Below are 27384 nucleotides of genomic sequence, written 5' to 3'. Positions count from 1 at the left end.
CAGAATATTAGCTTTTTTGCAATTGCATCACATTGTTGGCTCATACTCAGTTTGTGATCTGATATAATCCCGATTCTTCTCAGCAGTGCTACTACCATAGCCACTTATTCCCTGTTTTGTAGGTGTGCATTTGATTTTTCCTTCCTAAGTGAAGCACTCTGCACCTGTGTTTACTGAATATCATCTTGCCGATTTCAGATCAGCTCTTCAATTTGTCAAGGTCATTTTGAATTCTAATCTTGTCCTTAAACCCCTCCTGCTTGGTGTCACCAGCAAATTTAAAAAGCACACTCTCCACTCCATTATTCAAGTCATTAATGAAAATATTGAAAGGTATTGGACATGGGAGCGACCCATTGGGACCCAACTAGATACACCCTCCCACTTTGACAGCAAACCATTGATAACTACTCTGAGTACAGTCTTTCAATTAGTTGTGCACCCACTTTATTGTAATTTCATCTAGGCCACATTTCCCTAATTTGCTTACGAGAATGTCACATGGAAGTGTCTCAAAAGCCTACTAAAAATCAAGATATATCATGTCTGCTGTCGTCTCCCCCCGGCCCATCTACTAGGTTAGTAATCCTGTCAAAGAAGGAAATTAGTTTGGTTTGGCATGATTTATTCTTGAGATGTTGCTGGTCGTCTTTGATTGTGAGCTCTTTGTGGCAGAGATTTACTGCTTATATGTGGATATTTCTTAGCATTCCGTGGAAGCTTCTAGTAAAAACACAGATATTTTGTGACTAATAAAGCCACAGTTATGAAAGATCAGTTCCAGAATTCGAAGTGTTGTTTGTTTTATTGTTAGGACAGAAGTCCATAATTATACAGGCAAAACAAAAAAGGAAACACCTTGGTTTTTAAGGTGTCCAACCTTTTCAGGCCAAGGTCCATGACCAGTGTTGTAGAAGCACCAACCATACTTCTTTCAGAGTAGCAGCCGTGTTAGTCTGTATTCGCAAAAAGAAAAGGAGGACTTGTGGCACCTTTATTTGAGCATAAGCTTTGGTGAGCTACAGCTCACTTCATCGGATGCATCCGATGAAGTGAGCTGTAGCTCACCAAAGCTTATGCTCAAATAAACTGGTTAGTCTCTAAGGTGCCACAAGTCCTCCTTTTCTTTTTACCATACTTCTGGCATTCTGGAAACACTACCAAGAATAGAAAAACTATATAGCCAATCAATGATATTTTGCACTATAATTGAAGTTGGACTTAAATATTTTAATATAGATTTTCAATGCATTCTACACCAAGAAGGAAAAACTAATTTATAAAAAAAATAAAACCAGCTAACTGAAACCACAAAGGGTTATTTAAAGCACTTCAAGCCTGAAAGGAAGAATCTGAACTAGTGGTAGACTTTGCTGGACTTCACTGCAACCTCTATCGAAAGCTATCTGATATCCTATGGACAGCTCAGCGAAGCCTCTGCAGCTTGTCTCCTGGCAACCAAAAAAGTAAACGAAGGATACACAAGGAATGGGACAAAAAAGACGACAATATTGCGATACCTTTGTGAAGTCAGTGGTATGCCTTCACCTAGAATGCCCTGTTCAGCTCTATTATTTGTATTGTAGCACTTAGGATCCCCAGTTCTACACACCTACCTCAAAAAGACAGTAGAAATAAAGCTCAGGGAAGGGTGACGAAAAGATTATGGGCATGGAAAGACTTTCATATTAAAGAGAACTTGAACAGACTGGTACTGTTTAGAAATGACAGACTGGACGTGACAGATGAACACACAAATAATAGTATAGAGAAATCACTCAGTTGCTCCTGTTCACTATTTTAGAACAGAAGAGGCAACAGATTTAAAGCGGATTTGAAGGAAATCCAAATTAGCTTTTAAAATTCACTGTTACCAAATATCATGAATGCTAAAATGCTTAGTCAGATTCAAAAGAGGGTTTTTTGTTTTTAAAGATGTTTTAGGGCACAAATCAAAACACTAAACTCATGGAGTTAGGAAGAAACTCCACCATCGGCAGGTAATTCCATAATTGTCCACCTTCCTCTGAAACATTTGCTACTGGCTGCTGTCAGGAGCCAAACAGGGCTAGATGGGGACTACTAGTTTGATCAAGGATCCATACTGTTTCTTTAATACCCAGAGTACAGTTTGCACTTGGTAGCATTCCAGATACCAGGAAATGTTAATGGCCAAATTAAATTAAAGTTCAATTAAAGCAATGTTACCATACTGCCCACTATCACAGCTCTGATATTTTTTAAAAGTTATTCAGCACTGTAAGGATTGGGAGGGGGTGGGGGGGAGGAAATCAGTAAACTGAAAAACGGACCACATTCAGTGTGAGAATTCAGCTCAGTCTTGCAACTGAATAAGACAAAATGGCTGGGTTGTAGCAGTAAATAAGAATGTAGGCCAATCTCACTAGCTTCCAGTTCTCCAGGTGCAGGTAGTGGATCTTATGAGGAGGGGACTACAATGGCAATGGGCTGCCACTGTCTGCTTGAGGATGCCATGGCAACTGGGCACACAGGCCATCTTCACTGACTAGCTGATCATCACAGTGGCAATCAGACCAAAGATGGCTTTTTGCCCTCCCAGGAGCTTAAAGAGTTCTCAGGATCCATCTGACTGTAGCTGCAGCTGGTATGTAGGTAATAGAGATGAATGACAGAACAACTGGATGCAGTGTTGCTGTAGCCATGTCAGTCCCAGGATATAAGAGAGACAAGGGAGGTCATATGTTTTATTGGACCAACTTCTGTTGGCGAGAGACAAGCTTTCAAGCTACACAGAGCTCTTCAGGTCTGTGAAATGTACTAGCTTAACAAGTAATTAGTCTGCAATTCATGACGTGCTGATGAGACCCATCGGTATATTCCTCACAAGTTCAAGATCCATCCCTGCAGACCGAAAGGGAAGACAGCATGCAGTACAAAAAATGTTGAAAGATGGCACCAAATGTGGATGGAAGCACAGGGATTGCTGGGATGCAAAGCGATGCATCTGCAGGACTCAGAATGCACTGCACTCCACACCCCCTTCCCACAAACCACAGCACCAGAATGGGAAGAGGTGCTCTGTGAGATAGCTGCCCATAATGCACTGCTCCCAATGCTGCTGCAAATGTGGCCACGCCAGTGCGCTTGCAGCTGACAGGCAGCGCTTTCCCTGCTGCGGTCTCCGAGGGCTGGTTTAACTCTCAGCGTTCTACATCTGCAAGTGTAGCCATGCCCTAGGAGTGTCACAGCTAAACAGAAGGTGGAAAAGGCTTGTTTAGCATAAGTAGTTAACTCTGAATGGTCCCCTGCCAATATGTGTTAAGTGGCCCGTTAATACCCCTCCAGTCACTGGGGAGCTGGAGGAAGGGCAGGAGAGAAGGCAGCTAGGAGGGGTTATTAATGGGTTATGGATTGTTATAAGACAAATCCAGGTTCTCTATTCAGTCCATGATTATTAGTGTCTATCAAAGTTATGAATTTAAGCTTCACTTCTGTATTTGCATGTTGGGTTCAACCCGAAATCATGTTCCATTTGTTCCTTCCCTGATTTTCTGTGAAGTTTTTTCTTTCTGCAATTGTATTGTCAACTTCTGAGGGCAGTGGGGTGTGAGCTGGTGGAGGAGGGTGGCATCAGTGTGACAAGACGGTAGTTAAGGGGACAAATATATGAAAATTAGTCAGTTATTCAAATCTGGTGTTTGGAGATACTCCAACCGATTTCCAAATAATTAACCACAGGGCTCTGCTAGACACAGGAGGATGCTCCTCTTGGAGCAAAAGAGGAAATCACTTACACTCTGGTTTCCTTAAAACCAGTGGACCTGGAGACCTCTTCAATTGTCCTGATTTAGTTTGTTGGGGTAGGGTCCCAGGATCCCCCATAACATTAGGGAAAGTAGCTAGGATGGATTCCATCACAGGAGGGAATAGGTTAAAAAGACTAACTTATCAGGCTGCTGCATTTTGTGTTTACTAATAAAGTTGTAGACAAATAGAGAAAAATCCAGATATTTGCCTGTCTTTTTTCATTCTGCTGTGATCTCAGCAACATACCGATACAACGTATGCTGTATTTTAGGGCTCCCGGACTCAGTGTATTCACTTTTTTTTCTTTTTTTTTTTTTTCCCCCTCTAAAGAAGTCAACCACTCTAAAGACAACCCATTACATAAATGCACACTCTGGCTTACAGCATGTTCACCTTAATGAAGTGGACTAGGAGACCAAAAAACCTGGAGGGAAAAAAACAGTCCTGAACATTGTATGTTAAAATAACTACAAGACTGGTTTCAGAATAAAATAAGGAGTAATCACCTGTACAAAGTGTCAGGGTGCAGATTCTCCAGAATATGGCTTGTAACTCTACCAACAGTTACAAGTTGCTTTTCCCCATATTCTATATTATATCCAATGACATCTGACCCATGGCAACACGGTTCCTCCCACTGAATGGCAAGGCACGTTGACAAGGGACAAGGATTTTCCATCTGATCTTCTTCAAGCAGATGAAGTAGAGACACTGCTGCAGGCACCGACGCTGGTGTTGTTACCACACCAATATCTCCAAACAATCCAACTCCAGCTATATTCACAGCCTGAAAGAGAGATTCTATTGTGTTCAAGGAGGCCACATTTTTCTATCTTATCTTTGAGAAACTGCTTTGATTTTGTGCTTCTTGAAAGAAATTTGCAAGAGGATGGCATTTTCCTAAACATAATGAAAACGTATCAGTCCAGAACTAAAGGCAAAATTCCACTTTAGTACGTGCAGCTCACATGGAGGTTGAGAGAAATGAGAACAGCAGCAGAATGTCCTTAACCATTCTGTCTTTCATGATAACTCAGATTAATCTGTTCTGAAACACTTTTTGTTGTGTTCCTTAAAAATATAGTAAGCAATAGCTTGCAGATCTTGAGCACCTTCCAATAAGGACATCTGGCATACGGGTGTAACAGGCCTGGACATGTTCCCAAGATGGCTGGCCACAACCATCTGGGACTTTGAAGAGATGCAGAAGACATTAGTCTAGTGTTTAATCGAACACTATCCTATTCCTAGGTGTACACACTTTGGTTGGAGTGACAGAAGATGCTCTCCAAATCCTTTTCCTCGTCCAGTGCATCTGTACAAGTTGGACCAGAACTTTGTCCTTAGTTTCTAGATGAAGTACTTATTCAGATGCTAATTATCTTTAGGTTTTGATTTTTAGAGTGACATACAAAAGGAAGCCTCTCATACCTGTACTCTGCAATAATATGTGGTTGCAGGTGTAAGACCTTTCACTTCATAGCTCAGACAAGGGCCAGTGTATATGATACGCATTGATCCTTCCATTTGTCCCCAGTCCAGCCTATATTCACAAATTTCAGCACCATTGCATGCAGGACTCTGGGAAATTCAAGTCAGTGAAAGATTAGCTTTCAGATAGCTCATGATTTGTAATTATAAATATATATTTAAGATTATATCAACGGGGAATGGGTAGCGAAGAGTGTGGATTCAGTAAATTTATCAGTGAAATGAGTTGGCTGGTTTCTACCTACTCCTAAAAGGGTATATGTCCTCCTCAAACCACTACACAAATGACGCTCCTGGCTACAGGGAATACAAGTATTGAACAGGAGTAATTTGACAAAAAACTGCATTGAGAAGTTTGCACATATCTACCCTATAGCACACCTGATTTTGGTCAGTAGTGCTTTTTCACACAAGGCACTACTGTTGAAATTATGCTAGTAAACAATGGTGTCAGAACACTTTTATTAATAGTACAGTCCTAGTATGCAAAATGGAGGTTTTTCAGTTTGAAAACCGTTCCATAAGTAACACTCAGACCTTTTAGGTAGTCAACAGCATGGCTATAAGTACACCATTTGACTGAAACAGGAACATTCTTCACAAAGATTGCAATTCCCATCTGGTCCCATAATTTTCCAGTAACTAGTTGTAATAGTGGTGTGCACACTACTTAAGGAAAATGTGCTAACAGCAAATAGTCACCCACACCATGAGAAGGGCTTAAATATCACTCCATTTTCTCAATACAAGAACAAAATCTGTAGCTGAGAACATTTACAAAATGAAATTATTCAAAGCTGACTTCTGCCTGAGTACTGGTAAAATGGGGGAAGCATTTGAAATATTCCATCAATATACTCAATTCTTCTCTTTGTGAATTTACTTATGTGCTACATATGATGCATGAAATTCTAAAGCTTTAATAATAAAAATTTTAAAAACCTACCTCCCAAGTGACCACTACACAGGTGGCAGCCTTACAGGTTAACAAAGGTGTACTACACTGATCAGGAGGTCCTGCAGCTGTAGAAATCTCTGCTTTTTCAGAGAGAGGGCCAAACTAGAAGGAAATACAATTGCAAGAGTGTAGCAATGACAGAAAAATAGGACAAATGCACATTTGCACAGTGATAGGTTGGAGAAAATAAAAGATGCCATTTTATTTTGACAGTACTAAGATTTTGCATCACAATACCTAACTTCATAACTCCTACTGGAGCTTTTTGGGCACCTGCTACACATAACTGGTCTTGTGCACACAGAACCTCCAAAAAGCTCCCACTCAGAGGGTTCTGCACAGTGGTAAGCCTCTCAATTTTGTGTGTATGCATGGCTCCCCCAATCTTCCTTTCCTTGCAGTCACATCTTGCTTCCAAAAGCAAGTGGCATTGCTCTAGAGGGACTCTTCTGTGACTAACATTGCTCCAATCCCTTGTTCCAACCCAGTATAGCTTGGAGGTATCCTCTCTGCCCAACACTACCACTACCCTACCCTGAACCTACCTATCACATACTGTAAATTTAAAGTGATCTGCAACATCTAGATGGGACATAACAGAAATGGGGTCACGGGGACGAAACTCCAACTGCAAAATTAGGGGAAACTTTTGGAAGGCATAAAGGACAGTTGGGCTCCTAACTATTCTTTGAGCCACTTATGATCTTGCACATAAATTTCACTGTCTTCTCTTTGCCAGAAGGGCTTTTGCAAACTGGTCCTTCAATGGGACTAATATGGAAAGCCACAGAGATGCTGCAAACACCACCACCAGGATGCTAATATATAGCTATCTTACTAGTGGTAGTACCTGTATAGTTACTTGCAAAACAAAAACTGATCATATAAAGAGATTGATTACCCCAGCTTTATTTCCTGCTCTTATCCAGAAGCAGTACATTCTCCCAGGAAGTAGACTGTTCACTGTGCATTCTGTCGTCTGACCCTGATACACTTGTCTGTGTTCATCTTGTTCAGAGTCTGCCATTTCTACAACATATTCTATTACTTCTGAGCCCCCATCTGTGGAAGGAGGATCTATGAAATATAAAGTTGCATTAATACAAAACCCAACAGCTCTTATTTTAATAACAGTTTCAAGGTGGTCTGTATGAAACCATAAGTTAGACTAATTCTAAAAATACATTTGCAGATGTTTGGTTTCAGCATCTATCTGAGCTGCAACAATTCACAAGCCTCTAATCCTTTTAAAAAACACAGCTGTCAGTTAGTAAAAGATTCATATCAATCTTTTTGATCGGGCATTTATACATATTATCTCTTACTTCTCCCCTTTACAGGGCTAAAAATAAAAAAGCAACAACTTATTTTTGCTTTCAATTGCCAGTTACAAACGGGTAAAGGGTAAAGACTAACCATAGCATACTGTTCCCTAACTTCTGTGCTCGCTGCTCCTTAAAGTTCTGTTAGTAATATACCAACTGCCCCACAAGCTATACGAAGTATAACTGAAGAGCTGTGCGTTACAGTTTTTCCTTTTGACTGAGTTTAATTATATAAGCTTTCAAGTTTTTGAATGAGTGTCCTGATATTTCAATTTTAGTTTTGTGGGATCATTTTTGTTTTTAGCCTTCTATTTTTATAATGTTCAAAACCTGGAAAATGTTTATCTACAGAAACACTGGTCCTTACCCCATTGTAGAGTTATTTCTCTGGGCTTAGCTTTGCTAATCAGGCATGGAGCATGGCAAGGTCCAGGAGGAACAGCTGATGTTTGTACAGTCAGAACATCAGAAGCCTAGCAAAAGTGTACATATATTATTTTACAGTTACAGTTGTGAAACACTGCACAACGTTATTTTACCAAAGGAGAAATAAAACTACTTTCAAGGCCTAATGTGTTTATTCTTTTCAAGTGACTTCTTGGCTCACCAGGCTTTCACCTCCCTTACTGACACAGTAAACTCTCAGTTTGTATGAAGTACCAGGCTTGAGATGATCACACACATGTTCTCTCATGGAACCACTATACACTACTTCCCATTTAGTTCCTGCGGGAAAAGGAAAGAATATCAATTTGCAATCCATGGGGAAGGTTTTGTTACATTAAAACATTAAACTTTTCCCCATATTCATTAATTTAAGGCACACACATCACAGAACAAAAACTGAATCCTGAATTGGTTCAATTATGCATACAAACAGCATTTACTGTAATTAACTACTACTCCTATCTATAACAAAATGAACATTCTAATTGCTACAGTAATCACAATACATACTTACATGTGAATAGAAGTGAACAATGCATTGAATTAGGCCTTTTCAATGATTGCTTACCAATTAAAGTTTCTGAAATTTCTAGGAAGTACTTAGAAATGTCTGATCCTCCATTATCCTTTGGTGGATCTGAAAGAAAGTTACATTTTAGTTACAATGAATTTCAAAAGTTTAGAAAAAACCATGAGGTTCATGTACCATCTTGTAATCAACTATTCAGAACAGTATTTTTCATTGTGGAATATACTCATATGGGAAGTTAAACTGGAATTGCAATAATACTGCAATAAAAGATGAAATGTGAAAGCTTCATGTTCAGACAGAGCATAAAACATAAGGATCCTATCAGAATCTGTTTTTATGAAATATTATACACATTTTAAGACATCAGTAGAGTGGGTTGGGCTCCCAGTAAGAGTATGAGGAGAGAGAGGCCAGCTACTAAAGTTCTGCTACTCTTTTCTGAATGAAATAAATATTTTTGCTACTTATATATTATATGAAGACTAAGTTTTAATGTGTAAACTGCAACTTTTCTTGGAAGCCACACTCAAAGTTAAGAGTAGGGTAATCAAATAATCTCTCGGTTGGTAAATATATTCTGAAGGAATAGCTGGTCATTAGTGCATCTTGAAAAGAGATGGGATTGGGAGAAAGATTTGTATTTTTAAGGAGATTACATTTAGGCTAGAAGTTTCTCTGAAGAAAAGAACTGCATGGAGACAGACTATAGTCTATTTTTAGACCAGTTCTCTATGCTATTTTAAATTTGTTTTACTGATACCTTATAGCAGGGGTGGGCAAACTTTTTGGCCCAAGGGCCACATCTGTGTATGGAAATTGTATGGCGGGCCATGAATGCTAATGAAATTGGGGTTTGGGGTGGGGGGGGAGGTCTCTGCTGGGGGTGCAGGCTCTAGGGGGGCCAGAGATGAGGAGGGCTCCAGCTGGGGGTGTGGGCTGTGGAGTGGAGCTGGGGATAAAGGTGTTGGGGGTGCAGGAGGTTGCTCCAGGCTGGGGCAGGGAGTTGGGGTACGGTAGGAGGTCAGGGGTGCTGGCTCCGGGCAGCACTTACCTCAAGCAGCTCCCAGAAGCAATGGCATGCCCCCTCCCCCCGGCTCCTACGTGGAGGCACAGCCAGGCGGCTCTGCAGGCTGCCTGTCCATAGGCGCCACCCCTGCAGCTCCCATTGGTCACGGTTCCCGGCCAATGGGAGCTGCAGGGTCAGCACTTGGGGTGGGGGCAGCGTGCAAAATCCCCTGGCTGACCCTACATGTAGGAGCCAGAGGGGGGACATGCCGTTGCTTCTGGGAGCCGTGTGGAGCAGGACAAATCCCCGATCCCACTCCCCGGATGGAGCACTGGAGTGGGACAAGCCCCAGACCCCGCTCCCCAGCAGGAGCTCGAGAGCCGGATTAAAACGTCTGGAGGGCCAGATGCGGCCCCCAGGCCGTAGTTTGTCCACCCCTGCCTTATAGGCTCATTTCTCTTTCGAGGAGCAAGGGAAGACAAAATTAACACAAGCTGACTTACCCCATGTAACTTTCACATTGTGTGAATGGATCTTTCCCTTTACACTTGGTTTACTTGGTGGTCCAGGTTTATCAGGAATTGTGCTGTATTCTACCACCTCACTTGGGATACTTTTCCCTTCATTGTTACAGGCACAGAGCTGTTAAGAATGAATATAATATATTGATTGCTATGGACAATATCAGACTAATTTGCAAACAAAGATCAAAGAGAAAGGCAATTATTTTTAAAACATCTCTGACACCATAATAAAATAAAAATGTAATCCCACTGAAAAATTACTACTGCTAGGTTAGCCTGCTATTGTATATGGTTAGGAAACACCAAACAAGTGCTACGAGCAAATAGCTTCAGAAATACAATATTGGTCAATAAAAATAAAAGGAAATCAAATACGTAATTTAGCACATACCCTAAACTTATGAGGAGTACTCCTCCTTAGATTTTGTAAAGTGCATGAGAGTTCTTCTCCATTATATTTTGGCTGAAAACCATAACCCTGTAAAGCACAGAAATTAAGAACAGGCATACAATCACTAACAACTCTCCTGGTAAAAAACAAGAGCAGCAATTGGTCCCCACAATTTCTCAAGCATTAAACCGTTTGAATTTCCCTGGGACACTTCTAACCAAGTCTATATGGTTCCATACTATATAAAGTGTCTCTAATAAGGTGAATTACTTCATAAACAGAAGAGGATGGCAACTTCAGCAATTATGCTTAATTTTTTTTTATCATTAGATAGTGTAGGCCTTTACATAGTTCAGCATTTCCACTTTATGAAAGGCTGTTTTATTAATTATACCGTGTTTATGAACTGTTAATTGTAGTGCAATGTTTCGTATTATTACACTTGGGATAATCTTAATGAGTTACATTTACACTTAAAATTACAGACTACTCATCAAAACATTAAGAAAACCCAACTTACAGAATCATCTTCTTCCATATCTAAAGTATAAGTCAGAGAGTCATCTGAAGACATGCCATTAGGTGGGCTCCATTTTAATGATAACCATGTTACTCCTGCTTCAGTTAACTCAGGGGGCAGTGGTGGTGAAGGGACGATTCCTGCTGTATAATATATCACTGTCTCACTAAACCCACTGAAAAGTTAAATTTAAAGGTTAGTAACATTAGCTTGGGCTATTGAGAAATTAAAATGAGAAACCACCACCACATTTTACCTCATTCCGATGTCATTTTTAGCTGCTAGTCTGAGCAAGTATTTTGTAGAAGGAGAAAGTTTGGTTAGTTTGTATTGCTTTAGATTCCCATAGTAGCATTCTTTGAAGGCTCCACTCTTTCCCTTTAAACAAATAAAATAGAGACAGACTTAAGTAACTTTTACATAGGGACTATTTTTAAGGTTAAATTTAATCTCCTCCGCTCTCCACCTTCCTGTTACTCCACTAATTCAAAATTTTAATAAAAGCATTAAACCTAAATATTACATGTGGGCAGGTTGTGATCTGTTTATTTTTTATATTACACCACTTTTCAAATCAGAAGGCCAGTGGCCTGACATTTTCAACGATGGATACCAGCCAAACATGGAAACAAATGACTTACAACTGAGGATACGTCACTAATGGGGAAAGGAGGGGAGACAGACTACAATATAGCAGAATTCCTGGAGTGGAAAGATGGTCATTAGAGCTAGAAAGACCAAGGCCTACTGGTAAGAGGGTTTGGAATGTAGAGGAAAATAACCTAAAGGATTACAGGAAGGGCTACTCAAAAATTTGAGACTTAGAACTGGTCTATGCTACACAGTTAGGTCGACATAAGTTGCCTTACACTGACCTAATTATGTCAGTGTCTACACTGCAGCCTTCCTCCTGTTGATGTAAGTGCCCTACTACACTGACATAACTCCACCTCCACCAGAGGCGTAAGGCTTATGTCAGTGTAGTTAGGGTGATGCAGTATGTCTGCGTTACTTACACTGGCTGATGGCTGTCTTGTCAATTACACAGCAGGAACGGTTTCTAGCCTAGACATAACCTTAGTTAAGGTAGCAATAAGCATCCAAACTTCCTTGGATACCTACACAAACTAAGATGTTAATCCTTTCATGTTTTGTCCAATCATTACAGAACACATTTTTAGTAAGAACTTCTCAAAATTTTAAGTGACGTTTATGATTGCCTTTATGAAATGGACCCATAATACTCTCTTCACTAATAATGGATATATTATGAACATTACTTAGGATGGCAAAAAAAATCAAATAAATCAAACAGTTTACAATTTAACACTGTATTCTCAGAGTAATTTAATGGAATCTCTGTTTGAAATAGCTGTAGCACTATAGACTGGCCCAAGTTTTGTTTGTTATTTTAAAGTTGGCTAGCCACAAAAAAATATATTGATTGGCACAATAAAAAAGCGTGTATCTACTTAAGCAATATACATATTCACCTCATATCTGCAAAGCATTCATATTTGCAAGCAAACTTTTCCATCATAAAAATAAAGGGCTTACCTCATCCCATTCTAAGAGAAAATTAGTTATTTTGGAACCATTATCATTTGAAGACTGAAATAAAGAAACAAAAGAGAAGATCAAAGGTTTAAAAGTAGAGTTTCATTTTACACAGACACTTGGATATTGAAAGGAAAGATTTTAATACCAAGGATAGGGTTTCCAACTGTGTTACTTAGACATAACTAAGTGAAGACGATGCAAACTAATTTTAACTATACAGTCCACACTATATCTCATCTTTTTCTCGCAATACACTTATATTTAAGCACCCTTTCAGTGATCATTTCAGACCTTATTGTGACAGTTTGGGAATGTATGTGAATTTATGAATTCCAGTTTGATTTATGAACTCTCTATACTTTTGGAAGTCTTTCACTATCTACTTGCGTCATACCTTGTGTGTTATGGAGAGGGGTACTGCCATTTGGTTTCTGCCATTCAATGTGACAAATATTAATGCCCACATGAATTGATGAAATTTGCACTAGCAGGACAATGGAGCCTCCCTGGAAGGACTACTGCTCTGCTAATGACTCCTATCACACCACTACCTCCTCTGAGACATGAATGTAGCAACACTGGGGCACGAAGTCTCATGCTGGAACTCATGACCAAAACTGTGCTTATAAGCTGGAGGACTTTTGTGCATGCATAGAGAGACCAAAACCAGAAGACAAGACTGGGAAGAAGGAGGAATGGTGCAAAAGAATCCTGACCTCCCTGGAAAACACTAAGACCCAAAGGACTTTCAGAAGGGTGAGTAAACTGAGGCAGGGTGTTGCATGCAAAGGTATATGTTACTTTTCTATAGATCTCGTGTGTGTCGGTTTAGAAATTCTTTTGCAGAGTCTACGTTATTGTGTTACATCATGTACTTTCCAAAGAAAGTAACGGTAAACCAGAAAGTCCACAGCTTTGGTGGAACTCTGGATCACCCAACAGCTACTGGGGAAGCTCTGGAGAGCATAGGCCCTAATGCAATTGGTCTGTAGGGTCCCCACCGCCAAGAGGAATATCTGACTTTGGGTCTACACTTGGAGAGTGGGCCTAGATGCCCAGAGCCAGAGAGACACTGCATCACTTCTGCCCAGCCCCAGGAAGCCAAGAGCATGAGGGACCAAAGGTTCTGTTTGGGTCTTGTGTAATGGCTTGGAGCATCTAGGAGAGGGAACTCATCTAGAGTTGTGACACTGATTTTCTGATTTTTACTTGCCTACTTTACACACATTACCACAATTGTTCTCACAAACTGGGCATTTGCTCATGTGATGACAGCATGTGTAACTGTAATAGAGTTATGCACTTACTTGTATGTATTTTTGAAAATCAGGTTGACAATGTATGTTTATTGAGCGTGAATCTACATTAACCAGAGAGCCATATGTAATTGCAAAGACATTCTTCAGTCAAGTACATGAACAGGGATAGCCTTACAAAACTCAACAGCCTAACAAACACACAATGTATTATAACATTTCTGTATAGAATACATTGCATGGTCTATGCAAGAGTTAGCCTTGGGGGTGGAGGGGGGGAGAGCATGATGCATAAACCAGGCTAAAATAATAGAATTCGGCTTCAGAGATATCTTCGACATTCTGTGATATTTAATCTACCACACCGGGACCTAAGCATTAGAAGTGTTGATGCTCCCCTCTCTCACATGCAATCATTTCATTTCAGTATTTTTCCAAATATTCTAGGTCATACACGTGTCTTGTCAGTGCAAAAATACATGTATTTTATGCTGAAAAAAAGCATTCTACCAACTCACATATTAATGGGATACAAAGGATATTGAATAAGTAACAGAAGAAACAGGATGACCTGGAGATGGAGAAGTGATATGATTTCAGCTATATTGTAGAGAAAATCTTCACTGAGGAACTTAAAATCCAACTTTAAAAAAGAGAAATAGTATGTTTTGCTTTTTCAAGATTTTAAATATCCCTGCCAAGTTATTTACCTTCCAATGTAAACTCAAGCTGTTTTTCGTTCTGTTGATTAGTTTAGGTGCAGTTGGAGGGTCTGGTTCACAGCCTTCTGTAGTAAAACTCACCAATTCGGAAACAGATTCTTTTATGGAACTGCTTGTTGCTGAAACTCTGAATGACAAAAGGCAATTAATGAAGTGTCCCAAGATCATCATCACATGAATATCCTAAAATTTAGAACATGGAGAATCACTTTAAGAAATGTACTTAATCAGAGGCAGAAGGTAGAGAAAGGAGAGTAGATGGCTTGTTGTATTAGAAGTGTAATACAGAGCCTTTCTTCCCTAAACCACTGGTTAAAGAATAGCTCACACTGTTAGCATTGTAATTGTCCAAGAGAGGGCTAATGAAGTGAGTTTATGATCTCATTCCAGTTCCTAGTGGACTGGTATTCATGTCTCAAAAATCACCACCACAAATGCCACTGTCGTTGGCAGTGTAAGGGAGATAAAGGCACGTTGGAAGAGCAACATGGAAATGCTCACAATGCAGTTTCTTTGGATTTAACCATTTTGTGGACAGAGGAACTCAGTCTTGAGGGCTGTCAATCTGGCACTGTTCATGAGCTCTACATTTATATTTTTAAATATGAAAAGCATTGAAGAATCAATTCTAACTGTTGATGTTCCTCTGAATCAAACAATTCAGCATCTCTGAGGCTTACAGTTAACAAGCTTCATCTTTAAAGCTAGAAGCAAAAGTCAATTTTAAACCTGCTATAGACCTTTGAGAAAAGTAAACAACTTCATGTTAAACCATTTTCAAATGAATTCCTTTTTTCAAGGAGCACATTTAACACGAGCCCAGTTGGCAGACTGTCAAGATGTCACCACTATGACAAAGTCTTCCAGGTAAATTTGTATTATATCTATATCGCACAAACTACTAACTTAAATGGAGGTTAACTGCTACTACTTCTTTCGTATGGCTTGGGTAGGTAGCATCAACTACAAATTCATATCTAAGTTTGATAGCCAGCACATTGCCACAGCAGTGAGCTGGTGAATGTCCTTCTAGCTCCCAGCAAAAGAACAAAGGGAACATTCATATATGTGCTCTATAGTTTGTGCCTGGTGACCACAGTTGCATACAGGTGTTTGCCTCATTTTCCATTTAGGGTTTGTCCACATCTTCCATGAGATGTCCTGATGCGATTCAATCTGCACCAGTCTTTCCGACAAATCAAAACCCAATGGCTCCTCAACAGGATCAACGATGAGCTGTCTGTTTTGAGTGGTTAAAATGCTCCATGTGATTCTCCATTGAGGCTCAGGATCAAAGTTGGGTGTAAGGGTCTTGATACAGTTCCATAGAGGGTTGTGGGATTTTAATCTTGTCTTTGGCAGGTTCTGCAGGTCATGGTGCAGTGGGATCCCCGTATTTGCATTGACACGATTAAAAAAGCGAGATGTCTGAGCAGATAGTCTAATCTGTGGAGGCTGGATGTGTGATAGGACTGGGAGCCAGTCAACTGGAGTAGATTTGAGTGTCCCCAACACTATGCGCATAGCATTACTGAATTGAGTGTCAAGGAGTTGTGTGTGACTGCCGACCTCCCAGTGAACGTAAGAACGATCATACTTCCTCAAACCGCCTTTTCCAGGACCAAAAAAGAACAGTTGGGCCAGTCCTCTGAGTATACCAACTTAATGTAGAAGGGATGTCCAGGGAAAAACTGGATTACCTCTCAAGAACCCTCAAAGACAATCACAGTGGTTTCTTGGAGGGCCACAATGTCACACATGAAAGAAGAAGATAAAGCTGCCAGACTTAAAATCATGGCTATACTAAAATCGCTGCTGTTAACCATCCAAAACATGGTGGGGGAGGGAGGTTAACTAACCAATATATTTAGAACTGCAAGTGAAATAATTCAAGAACACTGTCTTTCTGATTTTCAGATGAGCTACAAAGAATTCCAAGATAACACTACTCTTGAACAAGACTAGAAATTAAGTAAATGCAGAACGAAGGCCCCAGACCTACTTGTCTTCCACCATGTATGCATGTTTCATATTGCTTAGATTGGAGGTGGCCCTCGTGATCTATGCAGCACATTAGACCTAAACTATGCAGCAAGACTGCACTGAATTATGCAGCACACTGAAAAACATTCTGCACATTATAGGAGTGGCGTTTCTCTTGCAGTAGGATTTAAGAGTTGTCTTCTCCTGTATCCAACAAATATTGGAGTAGAGCCCTGCATGGGACTATTTTTAATCCCTCTCCTGTCCTGCTCCTGCTATTATGGGCCTCCCTTCTGCTGTTGGATGCCCCCAAACTCACTACTCCGGCCAGTCTCCTTTCCTGCATAATTAGGCACTGCAGGGGCAAGGATTTGTTTGCTCTGATGGGCCTTAAGAGCTCTGGATGGCAGCTGCTGATTCTTGCAAGCCTCTTCTTCTCTCCACAAATACTCCATTCTGCCACTGAGGGGTCTGCTCCCCCACTACTCCAACCAGCTTCAGTTTCCCCTCCTCTAGTACTATTAAGGTTCATAGGAGAGCAGTTTGGAAGCCTCCTCTCACCTTAACACAGATTAGCTCAGAGACTTCTTCTGCTCCCCCTAGACATGTGAAAAGATCCAGGAGGGCTGATGATTATTCTTTTCTTTGTTGCTGTCCTTAGTCTAGAAGAATCTCCCTCTTGCTGACTCCTGTCTACCCTTTAGAGCAGTAGCATGGAACTTCAGGAAATCCACTTAACTCCTCCTTTTTTGCTGAGAGGAGACAGGCAGAGGGACAACGGTAGGCAAAAATGCTAACCAGCAAAGGCAGGATATTTATCAATTTAGGCATTACAAATAGGACAATATTAGTAAACAAGCGGCAACAACAACAGTGCATGGACAGGTTTCAGAGCAACAGCTGTGTTAGTCTGTATTTGCAAAAAGAAAAGGAGTACTTGTGGCACCTTAGAGACTAACCACTGAAGCTCACGAAAGCTTATGCTCAAATAAATTGGTTAGTCTCTAAGGTGCCACAAGTACTCCTTTTCTTAGTGCATGGACACAATCACATTTTACATAGAACCCTGGTAAATAGTTCATAATCCCATCCATCTCAAGAAGGAAGAAATCAAATAATAATTCTAATTTATAACGGTAATGGGTATTCCTACACAGTTAGGGAAATTTCCAGTACATACCTGATATGGTAATCTGTTGCTGGTCTGAGTTCAGGAAGAGTAATTGTTGTTTCTTCTCCTCTGTAGGAACAAAAAAGTGATAGCTCTCCCATGTACTTCAAAACACAGGCTTATTGCAAAATAAAACTATATAATGTACTTTTAGTGTCAAAGTGCCCATTATCCCCTTTATACATAAGGCCTATTGATATTACTTAAAATGATTTGCATGTGAAAAAAGGTCTTCAAGACAACATACACCTGATAAAAACATTGCTGATATATGTCAGTGTATTTGAACATATGTATTGTGCTTAAATTAAGAAACCAGACTTACATATAGACAGATTTAAATTTTCCATTTTTACCGCTGTTGGATACTGCTACTTCAAATATAAATGTTGCTGGAGTGAGACTATGACTTTCTCCATTCTGTGAACTAACTGGGAGATTCCAGGACAGAACTGCTGATCTTGCTTGTATATCAGAAACCTTTTAAAACCACAAATAACGCAAATAGGTTTGCTTGCTATAATAAAGATATATTAGTCATTAACATGGTACTTGCTCATTTCTCACTGGAGGAATTCTTTACTTTTAGTTAGTAGAAGTGCTGAGTCTTTTTTAAGTTAGGACTTTACTGAGCTTTAATTTCAATTTTAACTATTAGTCATTCTAGGGTGCTCATATCAAGGGCACTATATAAACAGACCAGGGGCATATTTAAATGGTCTTGAGGTGTGAAGTGAAGTTTCTATTTCATTTGCAGTGTTTGCATTAAGTATTTAAGCCAAAGTTTTCAGATTTGGAACCCTAAAAAAAACCAAACAAAAAAAAACACACCCATGCAGCCAGATGTGTGTTTACGCACGGACAAATGGCTCAATTTTCTAGCTGAGTACCCACAGTTCCCACTGACGACAGCACCTCTGAAAATTTGGCCACTTGTTTAAATTTCTCAGTACAGATTTTTTTAAGGTGCTCAAATCTAAAAGATTTGGTCCAAATACTAAAAAGCCTTTTTTGCCATTTGGTTTTAGTTCTTCACAGCACTCTGAATTTCCTCCAAAATAAGGTTTGCACAGTTTTTTCTGGCACTAAACCCACAGGGAATCAGTAGCAGTAGCAACGTTACCATAACATAATGAACGGTGGGAAAGCTGGAGCAAAAGAATGCAGATTACACTCTGTATAATTAATGCACAGAAGAAGGAGTTACATGTACTAGACTGCAATTTTAATCTATAATCTATTTAAAATATCGCCATAAGATTCCAAGGTCCCAAACAGTCTGAAAATACTCAAATCTATGCTCCAATTTGATTTTAAATAAAACAGAAAATGATACACTACTTTTTGCAAGTACCTCTATATTCTTAAATACTTTGCACTCAACTGAGCTCAGTCCAAAACCCAGTGAAGTCAATGGACAGTCTGCATCAGACCCAGAGTGCCTTTCATCACAGGATCTCAAAGCATTTACAAAGATTAAATAATCTCAGAGGCAGGTATTATCCCCATTTTACAGACTGGGAAATTGAGGCATCCAGAGATTAAGTAAGTTGCTCCAGATGTCTCAGCAAGTGAATGGCAGAGCTGGGCATGGAAAACAGAGCTCCTGATGCTTGGCCTCAAGCTCCAACCACTAAAGCATGTACTCTCAATTTAAAACAATGAAAGCATTTCAAATAAAAGATCATTGAAGAAAATGCTTTAATACTGTTTTTAATATTTGTTATTTATCAAGAGAAAGTATACAATCAGAGGATTATACATAACATTTCAAAGACCATACTTACTACAGGTTTACCAATGCTTAAGTGGAGATTGTACAACTCTTTGGATTCTGTGTCAGACTCTGAAAAGCCAAACGTAAAAGTTCATTACAGTTAAAAAAAATAAAAATAAAAAACAACCCCAAATCAGCAGATAAGAAATGATTATCTAAATGCAACCACAAGATGGAGTTAGCTTCACTAAGAGATTAACAAAAGTATATATTATGTAAAGTTCATTTCCCATATTTGTTTTGGCTGTGTGACTTGCAGAATTGTCCAAAACTAACAGCTTTACACAAACCCTGTTTAGTACATCCTGCACAGTGTGAACAAAGGATACATTTCCCTAATCTGAGCATATCTTGGTTTACTTTGAACAAAAAAAATATATAAAAAAATATTTTTATATAAAAATAAAAGATGTTAAAATTGACAATATGATTTTGTCTTGGCTGCAGTATGTGCTGGTGATATAGTTAATGCTGCATTTCCTTTGTAAACCAAAATTTCTCCATGGATATAAATTTGGAAGATGCGTTTGAGATTTTTAAATTACATAGTAAAAATACATAGAGCAGAACACATTTCCACCCAGAGTTGTTCTAGTCAGTCATATGCTTGTGAAAAATATTTCATTTAAAACATTGTATTTAATCGAAGCCTGTACATTCAAGAGTTCAGGCTGAAATTGCACCCGTAAAGGAAAACTGAAATGTTTTTAAAAGATAAAAATCTAACAACTTTTTGCAAGGCCAAATCTTTAACAAAACATATGTTTAGATATACCAGTAAAAGTTAGTTGCTCCTTTACTTATCTGCTAAGACCCAAATTCTGAGATCTGTTTGACTCCACTATTGAAGTGCTAAGTTTGTCAACTACAGCAGAAAAACAAACCTCTGAGTATTGCAATTTGAAACCTAATAGGTCAAGTCTTTCACTTCGCCTTTAAAAAACCTGGGTATTTTTACGACAAGCCTACACATGCACATACATCCACATCCTTTAATGAACTGGGATCAAATAATTTACATTTCATTCCTTCCTTCAAACCAGTGTGATACACCGAGATACAACAGTATCTCAAGTGCTCAGGAAAGCTGGTTTTTCAGTTGCATAATTAATTTTTGAAAAATTATTGGCTCTTAGTCCATCACTGTGCTCAAAGGAGTATTTGAAAACATTTAAAGAGACTGAGTAATTTCATTTTAAAATGCTGTTTACTGCTCAGACTAAAACTTTTCAATTGAAATTTCATGAAGATTTATAATAACTGAGACTCACATGAAACATTAGAATGAGAGAGATTCCTGATGCTGTTATACACATTTATGGTACACCCCAACATGGAACACTGTTTTGAGATCTGGTAACACTATCTCAGGAAAGATATGGCAGTAATAGAAGAAAGTTCGGTGAAGGGAGATAAAATAGAGGCACTTCCATATAAAAAAAATGAAAAGAGTGAGACTGTTTAGTTTAGATGAGATGAGACAATATGGTAGAGGAATAAATCTATTGACTGGTATGCAAAAGATAAGTAAAACACTCACGTTTATCTTCTCTCATAATACAAGAGCAAGGGGACATTCAATTAAATTGAAAGGCAACAAATGAGAAGAAGAAACACTTTACACAATGAACAATTAAGCTGTGAAACTCTGTCACAAGATGAAGGACAAGAGTTTAGCAGATTCCAAACGAGAATTAGAATTTATCTGCCTAGTGGGAATAGATCCACTTTTACAGAAAACAATTTTAAAAGTTAGGGAAAAAGAAATCCCCACGTTTCAAGGCATTAACAAACCAGTAGCTGGAGGGTTTGAACAAACTTTCTATGGGTAAGTCATTCTGTAAATGAACTATGCAGTTCTGAGTACCTTTCTCTGAAGTGTCTAGTATTGGTAGTATACCAGACTAGATGAGCCACTGGTCTGATCTGGTATGGCAGTTCTATGTTGCTATTCAAAGGAGCAAGATTAATAACTGAGAAACAATACAGCCTATCATGAAACTAGCCCACAAATTAGAAGCTTGAAAACAGTCAAATACCCTGCAGAAGCAAGCACCCCTAAATAGTAGTAACAGGAATTTTCCAAATACATGGCTAAGAGATGCACATTCTAAATCAGCAATCATGGCAAGCGATAAAGAGTGAATTTCTCACAACACACTTCAAAAATTATGTAAATCAAATGGTTAATTTTTTTCAAACCTATGTATAAACTCTGAAGGGATAGCTATAGCGAAAGTGATGAGAAAAACATTAGGAAAAAAGTTTGAACTTGACGAGTTTGTTTCTTTGATGTATAAAGCCTGAAAGGATTTTTGTTTTCAAGCAAAAAAAAATGATTTTCTTGGTTTATATTAGAAATTGAGATCTTGTCTGCTCTGGAAGACAATTATGATGTATGGAAAACTAGCAAAAAATCACATCAGTCTCTCTCAAAGTTGAGCAACTGACAAAACAGATTTTTACTCAGAGGTGCATAAACTGTTTAATACCACTTGAATTTCAATGACTAACTGAAATTTTGGAGAAAGGATCTTTGTGCAAGATTCAACACCTTCCACTTCAATTAAGTAATTTGAGGTTATAATAAACATGCTTCCAGATTCTCCCAAGAGGTACTCCAGCGAAAAAACCAGGGAACACCAGACTTGACATTTCCAATCTCTCTAAGCTAAAAAAAAACCAACTAAAACAATTGAAAACATTTCAGGCCTTCTCTATAAATCCCAAAAAAGGCAAAGAAATTTAAATCTTTTTATTTTATTTTTTAATTAACTGCAAGAGACCTTACTCCTGGGGGAATTCTGCACCAAAAAATCAAAGATTCTGCATATTTTATTTGTCAAAACAACAATATAATCATGCCAGTTTCAATTATTTTGATAAATTTATTTCAAAATACCATCAGCAAGTACGTCTGTAATGATACAGACGCCAACAAAAAGATTCAGGAATTATTAATTTTTTTTGACAAACAGATTTCTTACTAGACATTTTGATACAGAACTCTGAGTAATAATTCATTTAAACTACAATACAGAAATGTATTTCTTGCACCCCTCAGAAGTGGAGGGGGATTCAGGGGTAACAGAGAAACTGAGGGAGAGGGAATAATTGTTGGGCAGGAGCCTGTGTATGAACTAGGAGTTCTGTTGGGTGGGGGTGGGAAAAGTATGGAACAGGGTTTTTTGGAGGGGGGAGGAGGAGGAGAAGGGGAAGGGAGGGAGGGATTGTTAGGGAGCCACCCCCATGCAGACCTTGGCTGACCTCTAGTCTCTCCCATTCAGTCAGGCACATCTGCCCCATCCCCGTGTGTCCCTGCACTCCTCCCCTCCATCCCTGCTCAGCCACCTCTCCTCCCCCGTTCCCATGTGTCCCTGCACCTCACTTTTTCCCAGACTCTGCACTACCATTCAGCCACCCTCCTTCCCCCTGTTCCCATGTGTCCCTGCACCCCCATTCCCATTCAGCCACTGGTTCACCCCACTAGCTCTGTGCCCCTGCCCCATTATGTCCCTCTTACTAACCTCTCTGAACCCCAGACTCCTTGACTTCCCAGCAGCCCTGTGTGCCCTACTCTGTCCTCTCATATCCCATGCCTCCTCACCTGGCCCTGCGAGCAGGGAACTGTGAGGAAGACAGCCTCTCCCAGGCCCTCTGTTTGGCACCACAGCAACCCCTGGTGGGTGAAAGGTGTAATTGCAGTGCCTTCCTGACAATGTATTTTCTTTGGGTAAAAAAAAAATTCTGCGGGGGACATGAATTCTGTGCATGTGCAGTGGCACAAAATTCCCCCCCAGCCCCCAGGAGTAAGACCTGTAAGATACTTTAGGTATTTCTATCAAAAAGCCTACATGACAAAAGTGACAAGCTATTACTTACCTCCCATCTCTGAATCTGCTGGTGGGCTTGCTCTTGTTTTTCCTATTTGTTTTTGCTTTATTACCCCACATGCTGCTTGCTGTCCCTTTCCATTTCCATATCCATTCTGAACATTTGTACTGGAAGAATTGTGAACTTTATGCGGTGAAGAAGGAGGGCTGTTAAGTTTATTATTAGTATGACCACTAGCTTGTCTCTCCTTAAGTCTTTTCTTCAGATGTTCTTGCATTTTGACAGTCCTTTCATCTCGCTGAATAAAATTTGTCCTTCCATGGGAACGAGATTCTAAAAGACAACATTTGTATGTTTTATTATTCAGTAGAATTTGCTTAGCTGGCAATTGAGAAACACTCCAGAAGTTAGAAAAGTAACTGCAACATAGCCAGGAGTTGAAAAACCTTGCCAATTCAAAGTAAGTGTAAAGTGCAATGCTATCTGACCGAGTCTGTAGGACAGATCTGGTGCTGCTCATAGCTGTGACAAACCACACTCAAGTGAAGACCAAAGTCTTGACAATTTTCACACCGTTACTCAGATGGGTGTGGGCACCAGTGGAAAGGCTAAGAATTTCATGCTGCTGATTGGCAGGGGCTTCCCATAGGTCCAGGCAATACACTCAGAATTTTAGGATCAATGGTGTCTAAATAAGAGAGAGGTAGCGGTAAAAGTAGACAGCTCCAAGTTTATTTTTGTTTTATACTACAGAAGAACCTCAGTTATGAACAGCTCAGGAATGGAGGTAGTTTGTAACTCTGAAATGTTCGCAACTCTGAACAAAATGTTATGGTTGTTCTGTCAAAAGTTCATATCTGAACACTGACTTAATACAGCTTTGAAACTTTACTAGGCTGAAGAAAAATGCTGCTTTCCCTTTATTTTTTTGGTAGTTTACGTTTAACACAATATGTACTGTATTTGCCTTTTGGGGGTCTCTGCTGCTGCCTAATTCTGTATTTCTGGTTCCAAATGAAGTGTGTGGTTGACTGGCAAGTTCGTAACTTTGGTGTTCATAACTCTGAGGTTCTACTGTATTGCTAATTTTGCTCATATTTGTTTTAAATGTAGCCCTTGCCTTTAATTTATGCCCATTTCCTTTTTTTTGGTTGTATTTAATCCATACCCAGTGAGTTAGTTCTGAACTGTAACTTTTACTATTTTTAAATCCTCTCATTAGCTCTTTTTAAAACTTTTCCTATTTTCTCTGTTTTTAGTCCTTCATATTCTCAATAGTTAAATCTTTCCTTTTTGCTAGTCTTCACCTAATATCCCCCACCTCCAAAACTATGCCTCTTGAAGAGACTTAGGATCCTTAATCATTTTGGAAAATCAGATTTAAGTGCTTTTTTAAAATTTTCCCTAAGCTTTTCTCCCCAAGAAGTTGCCACCATTACTATCATTGATCAAGCTCCCCACACAGTGACAGTGGGTACTCTTGCATAGCCCCATCTTGTTAAATATCCTCTTTATTATTGCTCATAAAAGGAGAACTATGTAGGCCTGCTATGTTACAAAAGGTTACATCAGCAGGCTCTTTAACTGAGAGTGTTCACATACGTATAGCTTTCAATATGTATAGCTACTCCTGCCACCCTCAACCTGAAGGACCAGTTGTGTGCGCCAAGGTTTGTGTTTTTTTAAATTTAAGCCATACCTGACTTTGTTAGAAAAAACAAACCCTGAATAAAATCTCCCCATAAGATAAAAGCAGTTGAAAATTTCCTAAAACTTCCCAAAAAATTCACCTTTGGGTTGAGACCAAGTATGAAGAGTATCAACATCAGCAGAAACTTTTTCAGAAAGTTAGAAGCAATTTCTAAAATGGGATCATTATTGAATCTGCATTGCAAAGACTAAGATTTAAAGATATTAAATCTAAAATATAAGGTATTAGAAAAATTTTAAGGTAAGTAAAATTTCTACATTTCTACTATATCCACCCGAAAGACCGAATTAAAATAAATTTAGTTTACTCTATGAGCCTGCACATCTGTAACACCTTTCATTTGAGGATTTCTAAACACTTTAATGAATTTAGGCATACAACATCCCTCTAAGGCAAATATTTCCCCCACTTACAAATAGAGAAACTAAGATTTGAAGAGGCTATGGCCCGCACCCACAAAGCCTGAGTTAGGCATCTAGGTTCCCTATACTATGAAGGGGGAAGAGACAGGCACCTAAGAATGGGATCCACAAAAGCCAGCACGCTAGACAGAGTAACCTAAGCTAGTCATTCAGAAATTCTTACCAAGAGGGATGTTTCTTAAGTACTGCCCTCCCATGGAGTTCAGTACCCTTAGCCTAGGCTGCAGGGAGACGCCTACCTCTCCTTACAAACCACAGCTGGGAACCCTTGTCCTGGAGCCAGACTGCTTAGGCTCCTGCCTAACACAAAATGGCAAGGTGGGGAGGGCCCCGCTGCTTATAACCCAAGGGGTTAGGGTACTCACCTGGGATGTGGGAGACCCCAGTTCAATTATCCCTTCTGCCTGATGAGAAGGGATCTCCCACCTGTCAAGTCACTGCCCTAACCACTGGACTATAGAGTGATTCTCTTGCTGTATCTGGCCCAATTAATATTTGATTTTAATTAAATTGGAACGGCTTTAACATTAGAATATCCCATAATCTCTCAAAATATCGCCAGCCATTGTGTGTGGAGTTAGGTCAGAGCACCCCTACTGGATCAGTCTCCAGGCCTTACTTCTCTCTCCCTGGTTTAAGGATTGCTCTAGGACTTCGGTGTGAGACAGGCATCCAGATGCCTGCCTGAGGCAGCAGTGTGCTTGCCCAGAGGCAAAAAGTTAGGTAACCAGGGAACTTCTACAGTGAAAATGTAGGTTCTGAGTTTGGGCACCTACAGGGCTAGGTGACAACTGAGTGAGGGTTTTGTACATTGCATTGGTGCCTAAATCCCTTTTGGTTCTAGCTCTAAGTGACTTATCCAAGGTCACACAGTAAGTCTGAGAGTGGCAAACAGAATGCAGGTTTCTTCACTTCTAGACCTGGTGCCTTAACCAGGAGACTATGCCCCTTTGTCAGTTAAAGCACAATATTAGCAAGTCTTACCTTGTTCTTGATAAACATGTGCTGGTGGAGGAGGCTGGTGAATGAACTGCGGTGGTATTTCTCCTGTCCCTGGAACTGGAGAGTACACTGGATGAGGTGGGTGGGGAAGCAAAGCAGGGTGAGGATGCATGTAATGTGGCACATGTGGTGGAGGGGGATGCATGGAAGGATGGAATTCAGACGAATGTGGTAATACCACCACCTTACGAACTCCATTTTCTTCTACCATCTGTGATGCAATGAAAAATACAGAAAAAGTCAGTAAAAATAATTTTGTATAATCTACGTTCCTTAATGTTTAAGATTAGATTCCATCTTAAAATAATTGATATTCATAACCAGATACTGACCTGTATTGCTTTGGGAGAAAAATCCCCACTGTGATGGACCTCAATAAATTCAAACTCTTCTGCAAGAAATCCCAAATTTCTGAGCGTGCCCATTTAAAAAAAAAACTGGCAGAAATGTAACTAACTCAGAAAATATCCATAACATATTCCTGTACATATTCCTTGTACCATATTACAAGTAAACTTGAACTGACCATAAATGCCACCCCTACCTCTTTCAACAAAAAGAACAGGAGTACTTGTGGCACCTTATAGAGACTAACAAATTTATCAGAGTATAAGCTTTCGTGGGCTACAGCCCACTTTATCAGATGCTTAGAATGGAACATATAGTAAGATACACACATACACACACAGAAGGTGGAAGTTGCCATACAAACTGTAAGAGGCTAATTAAGATGAACTATTATCAGTAGGAGAAAAAAACCAAACTTTTGTAGTGATAATCAAGATGGCCCATTTAGATAGTTGACAAGAAGGTGTGAGGATACTTAACATGGGGAAATAGATGTCAAAAGTGACATATGACCTGCCTTAGGTCTTGTATAGATTAGGGATAAAGAGATGTGACAGCACTTTAGCTAATATAAAACTAACTAATGGTGTAGACAATGCATCATATACTTTAACA

General features: G+C 39.5%; 1 protein-coding gene across 6 annotated transcripts in view; it reads right to left on the bottom strand.

The window, feature by feature from the left end:
* Positions 1–27384, bottom strand: part of LOC311526828 (fibronectin type-III domain-containing protein 3A-like) — a gene marked incomplete at its 5' end in the record, with an annotated part of 84493 nt that overhangs the window by 9851 nt on the left and 47258 nt on the right. For 5 of the 6 annotated variants that reach the window (XM_084640281.1, XM_084640280.1, XM_084640277.1 and 2 more), the window contains 18 exons: positions 4296–4576; positions 5221–5370; positions 6227–6340; positions 7140–7315; positions 7931–8036; positions 8171–8289; positions 8579–8647; positions 10052–10190; positions 10464–10550; positions 10984–11158; positions 11240–11361; positions 12541–12594; positions 14510–14648; positions 17685–17744; positions 18001–18155; positions 19463–19521; positions 23335–23619; positions 26404–26632. In XM_084640281.1, the coding sequence (XP_084496407.1) occupies positions 4296–4576; positions 5221–5370; positions 6227–6340; positions 7140–7315; positions 7931–8036; positions 8171–8289; positions 8579–8647; positions 10052–10190; positions 10464–10550; positions 10984–11158; positions 11240–11361; positions 12541–12594; positions 14510–14648; positions 17685–17744; positions 18001–18155; positions 19463–19521; positions 23335–23619; positions 26404–26632 (2519 nt within the window). The remainder of the gene's footprint in view (positions 1–4295; positions 4577–5220; positions 5371–6226; positions 6341–7139; positions 7316–7930; positions 8037–8170; positions 8290–8578; positions 8648–10051; positions 10191–10463; positions 10551–10983; positions 11159–11239; positions 11362–12540; positions 12595–14509; positions 14649–17684; positions 17745–18000; positions 18156–19462; positions 19522–23334; positions 23620–26403; positions 26633–27384) is intronic. The other variant, XM_084640279.1, reaches the window with a different exon arrangement.

Source organism: Lepidochelys olivacea (genome assembly GCF_965140295.1).
Source record: "Lepidochelys olivacea isolate rLepOli2 genome assembly, chromosome: 9".
NCBI classification, from domain to species: domain Eukaryota; kingdom Metazoa; phylum Chordata; order Testudines; family Cheloniidae; genus Lepidochelys; species Lepidochelys olivacea.
This window is presented reverse-complemented; position numbering and strand designations above follow the sequence as displayed.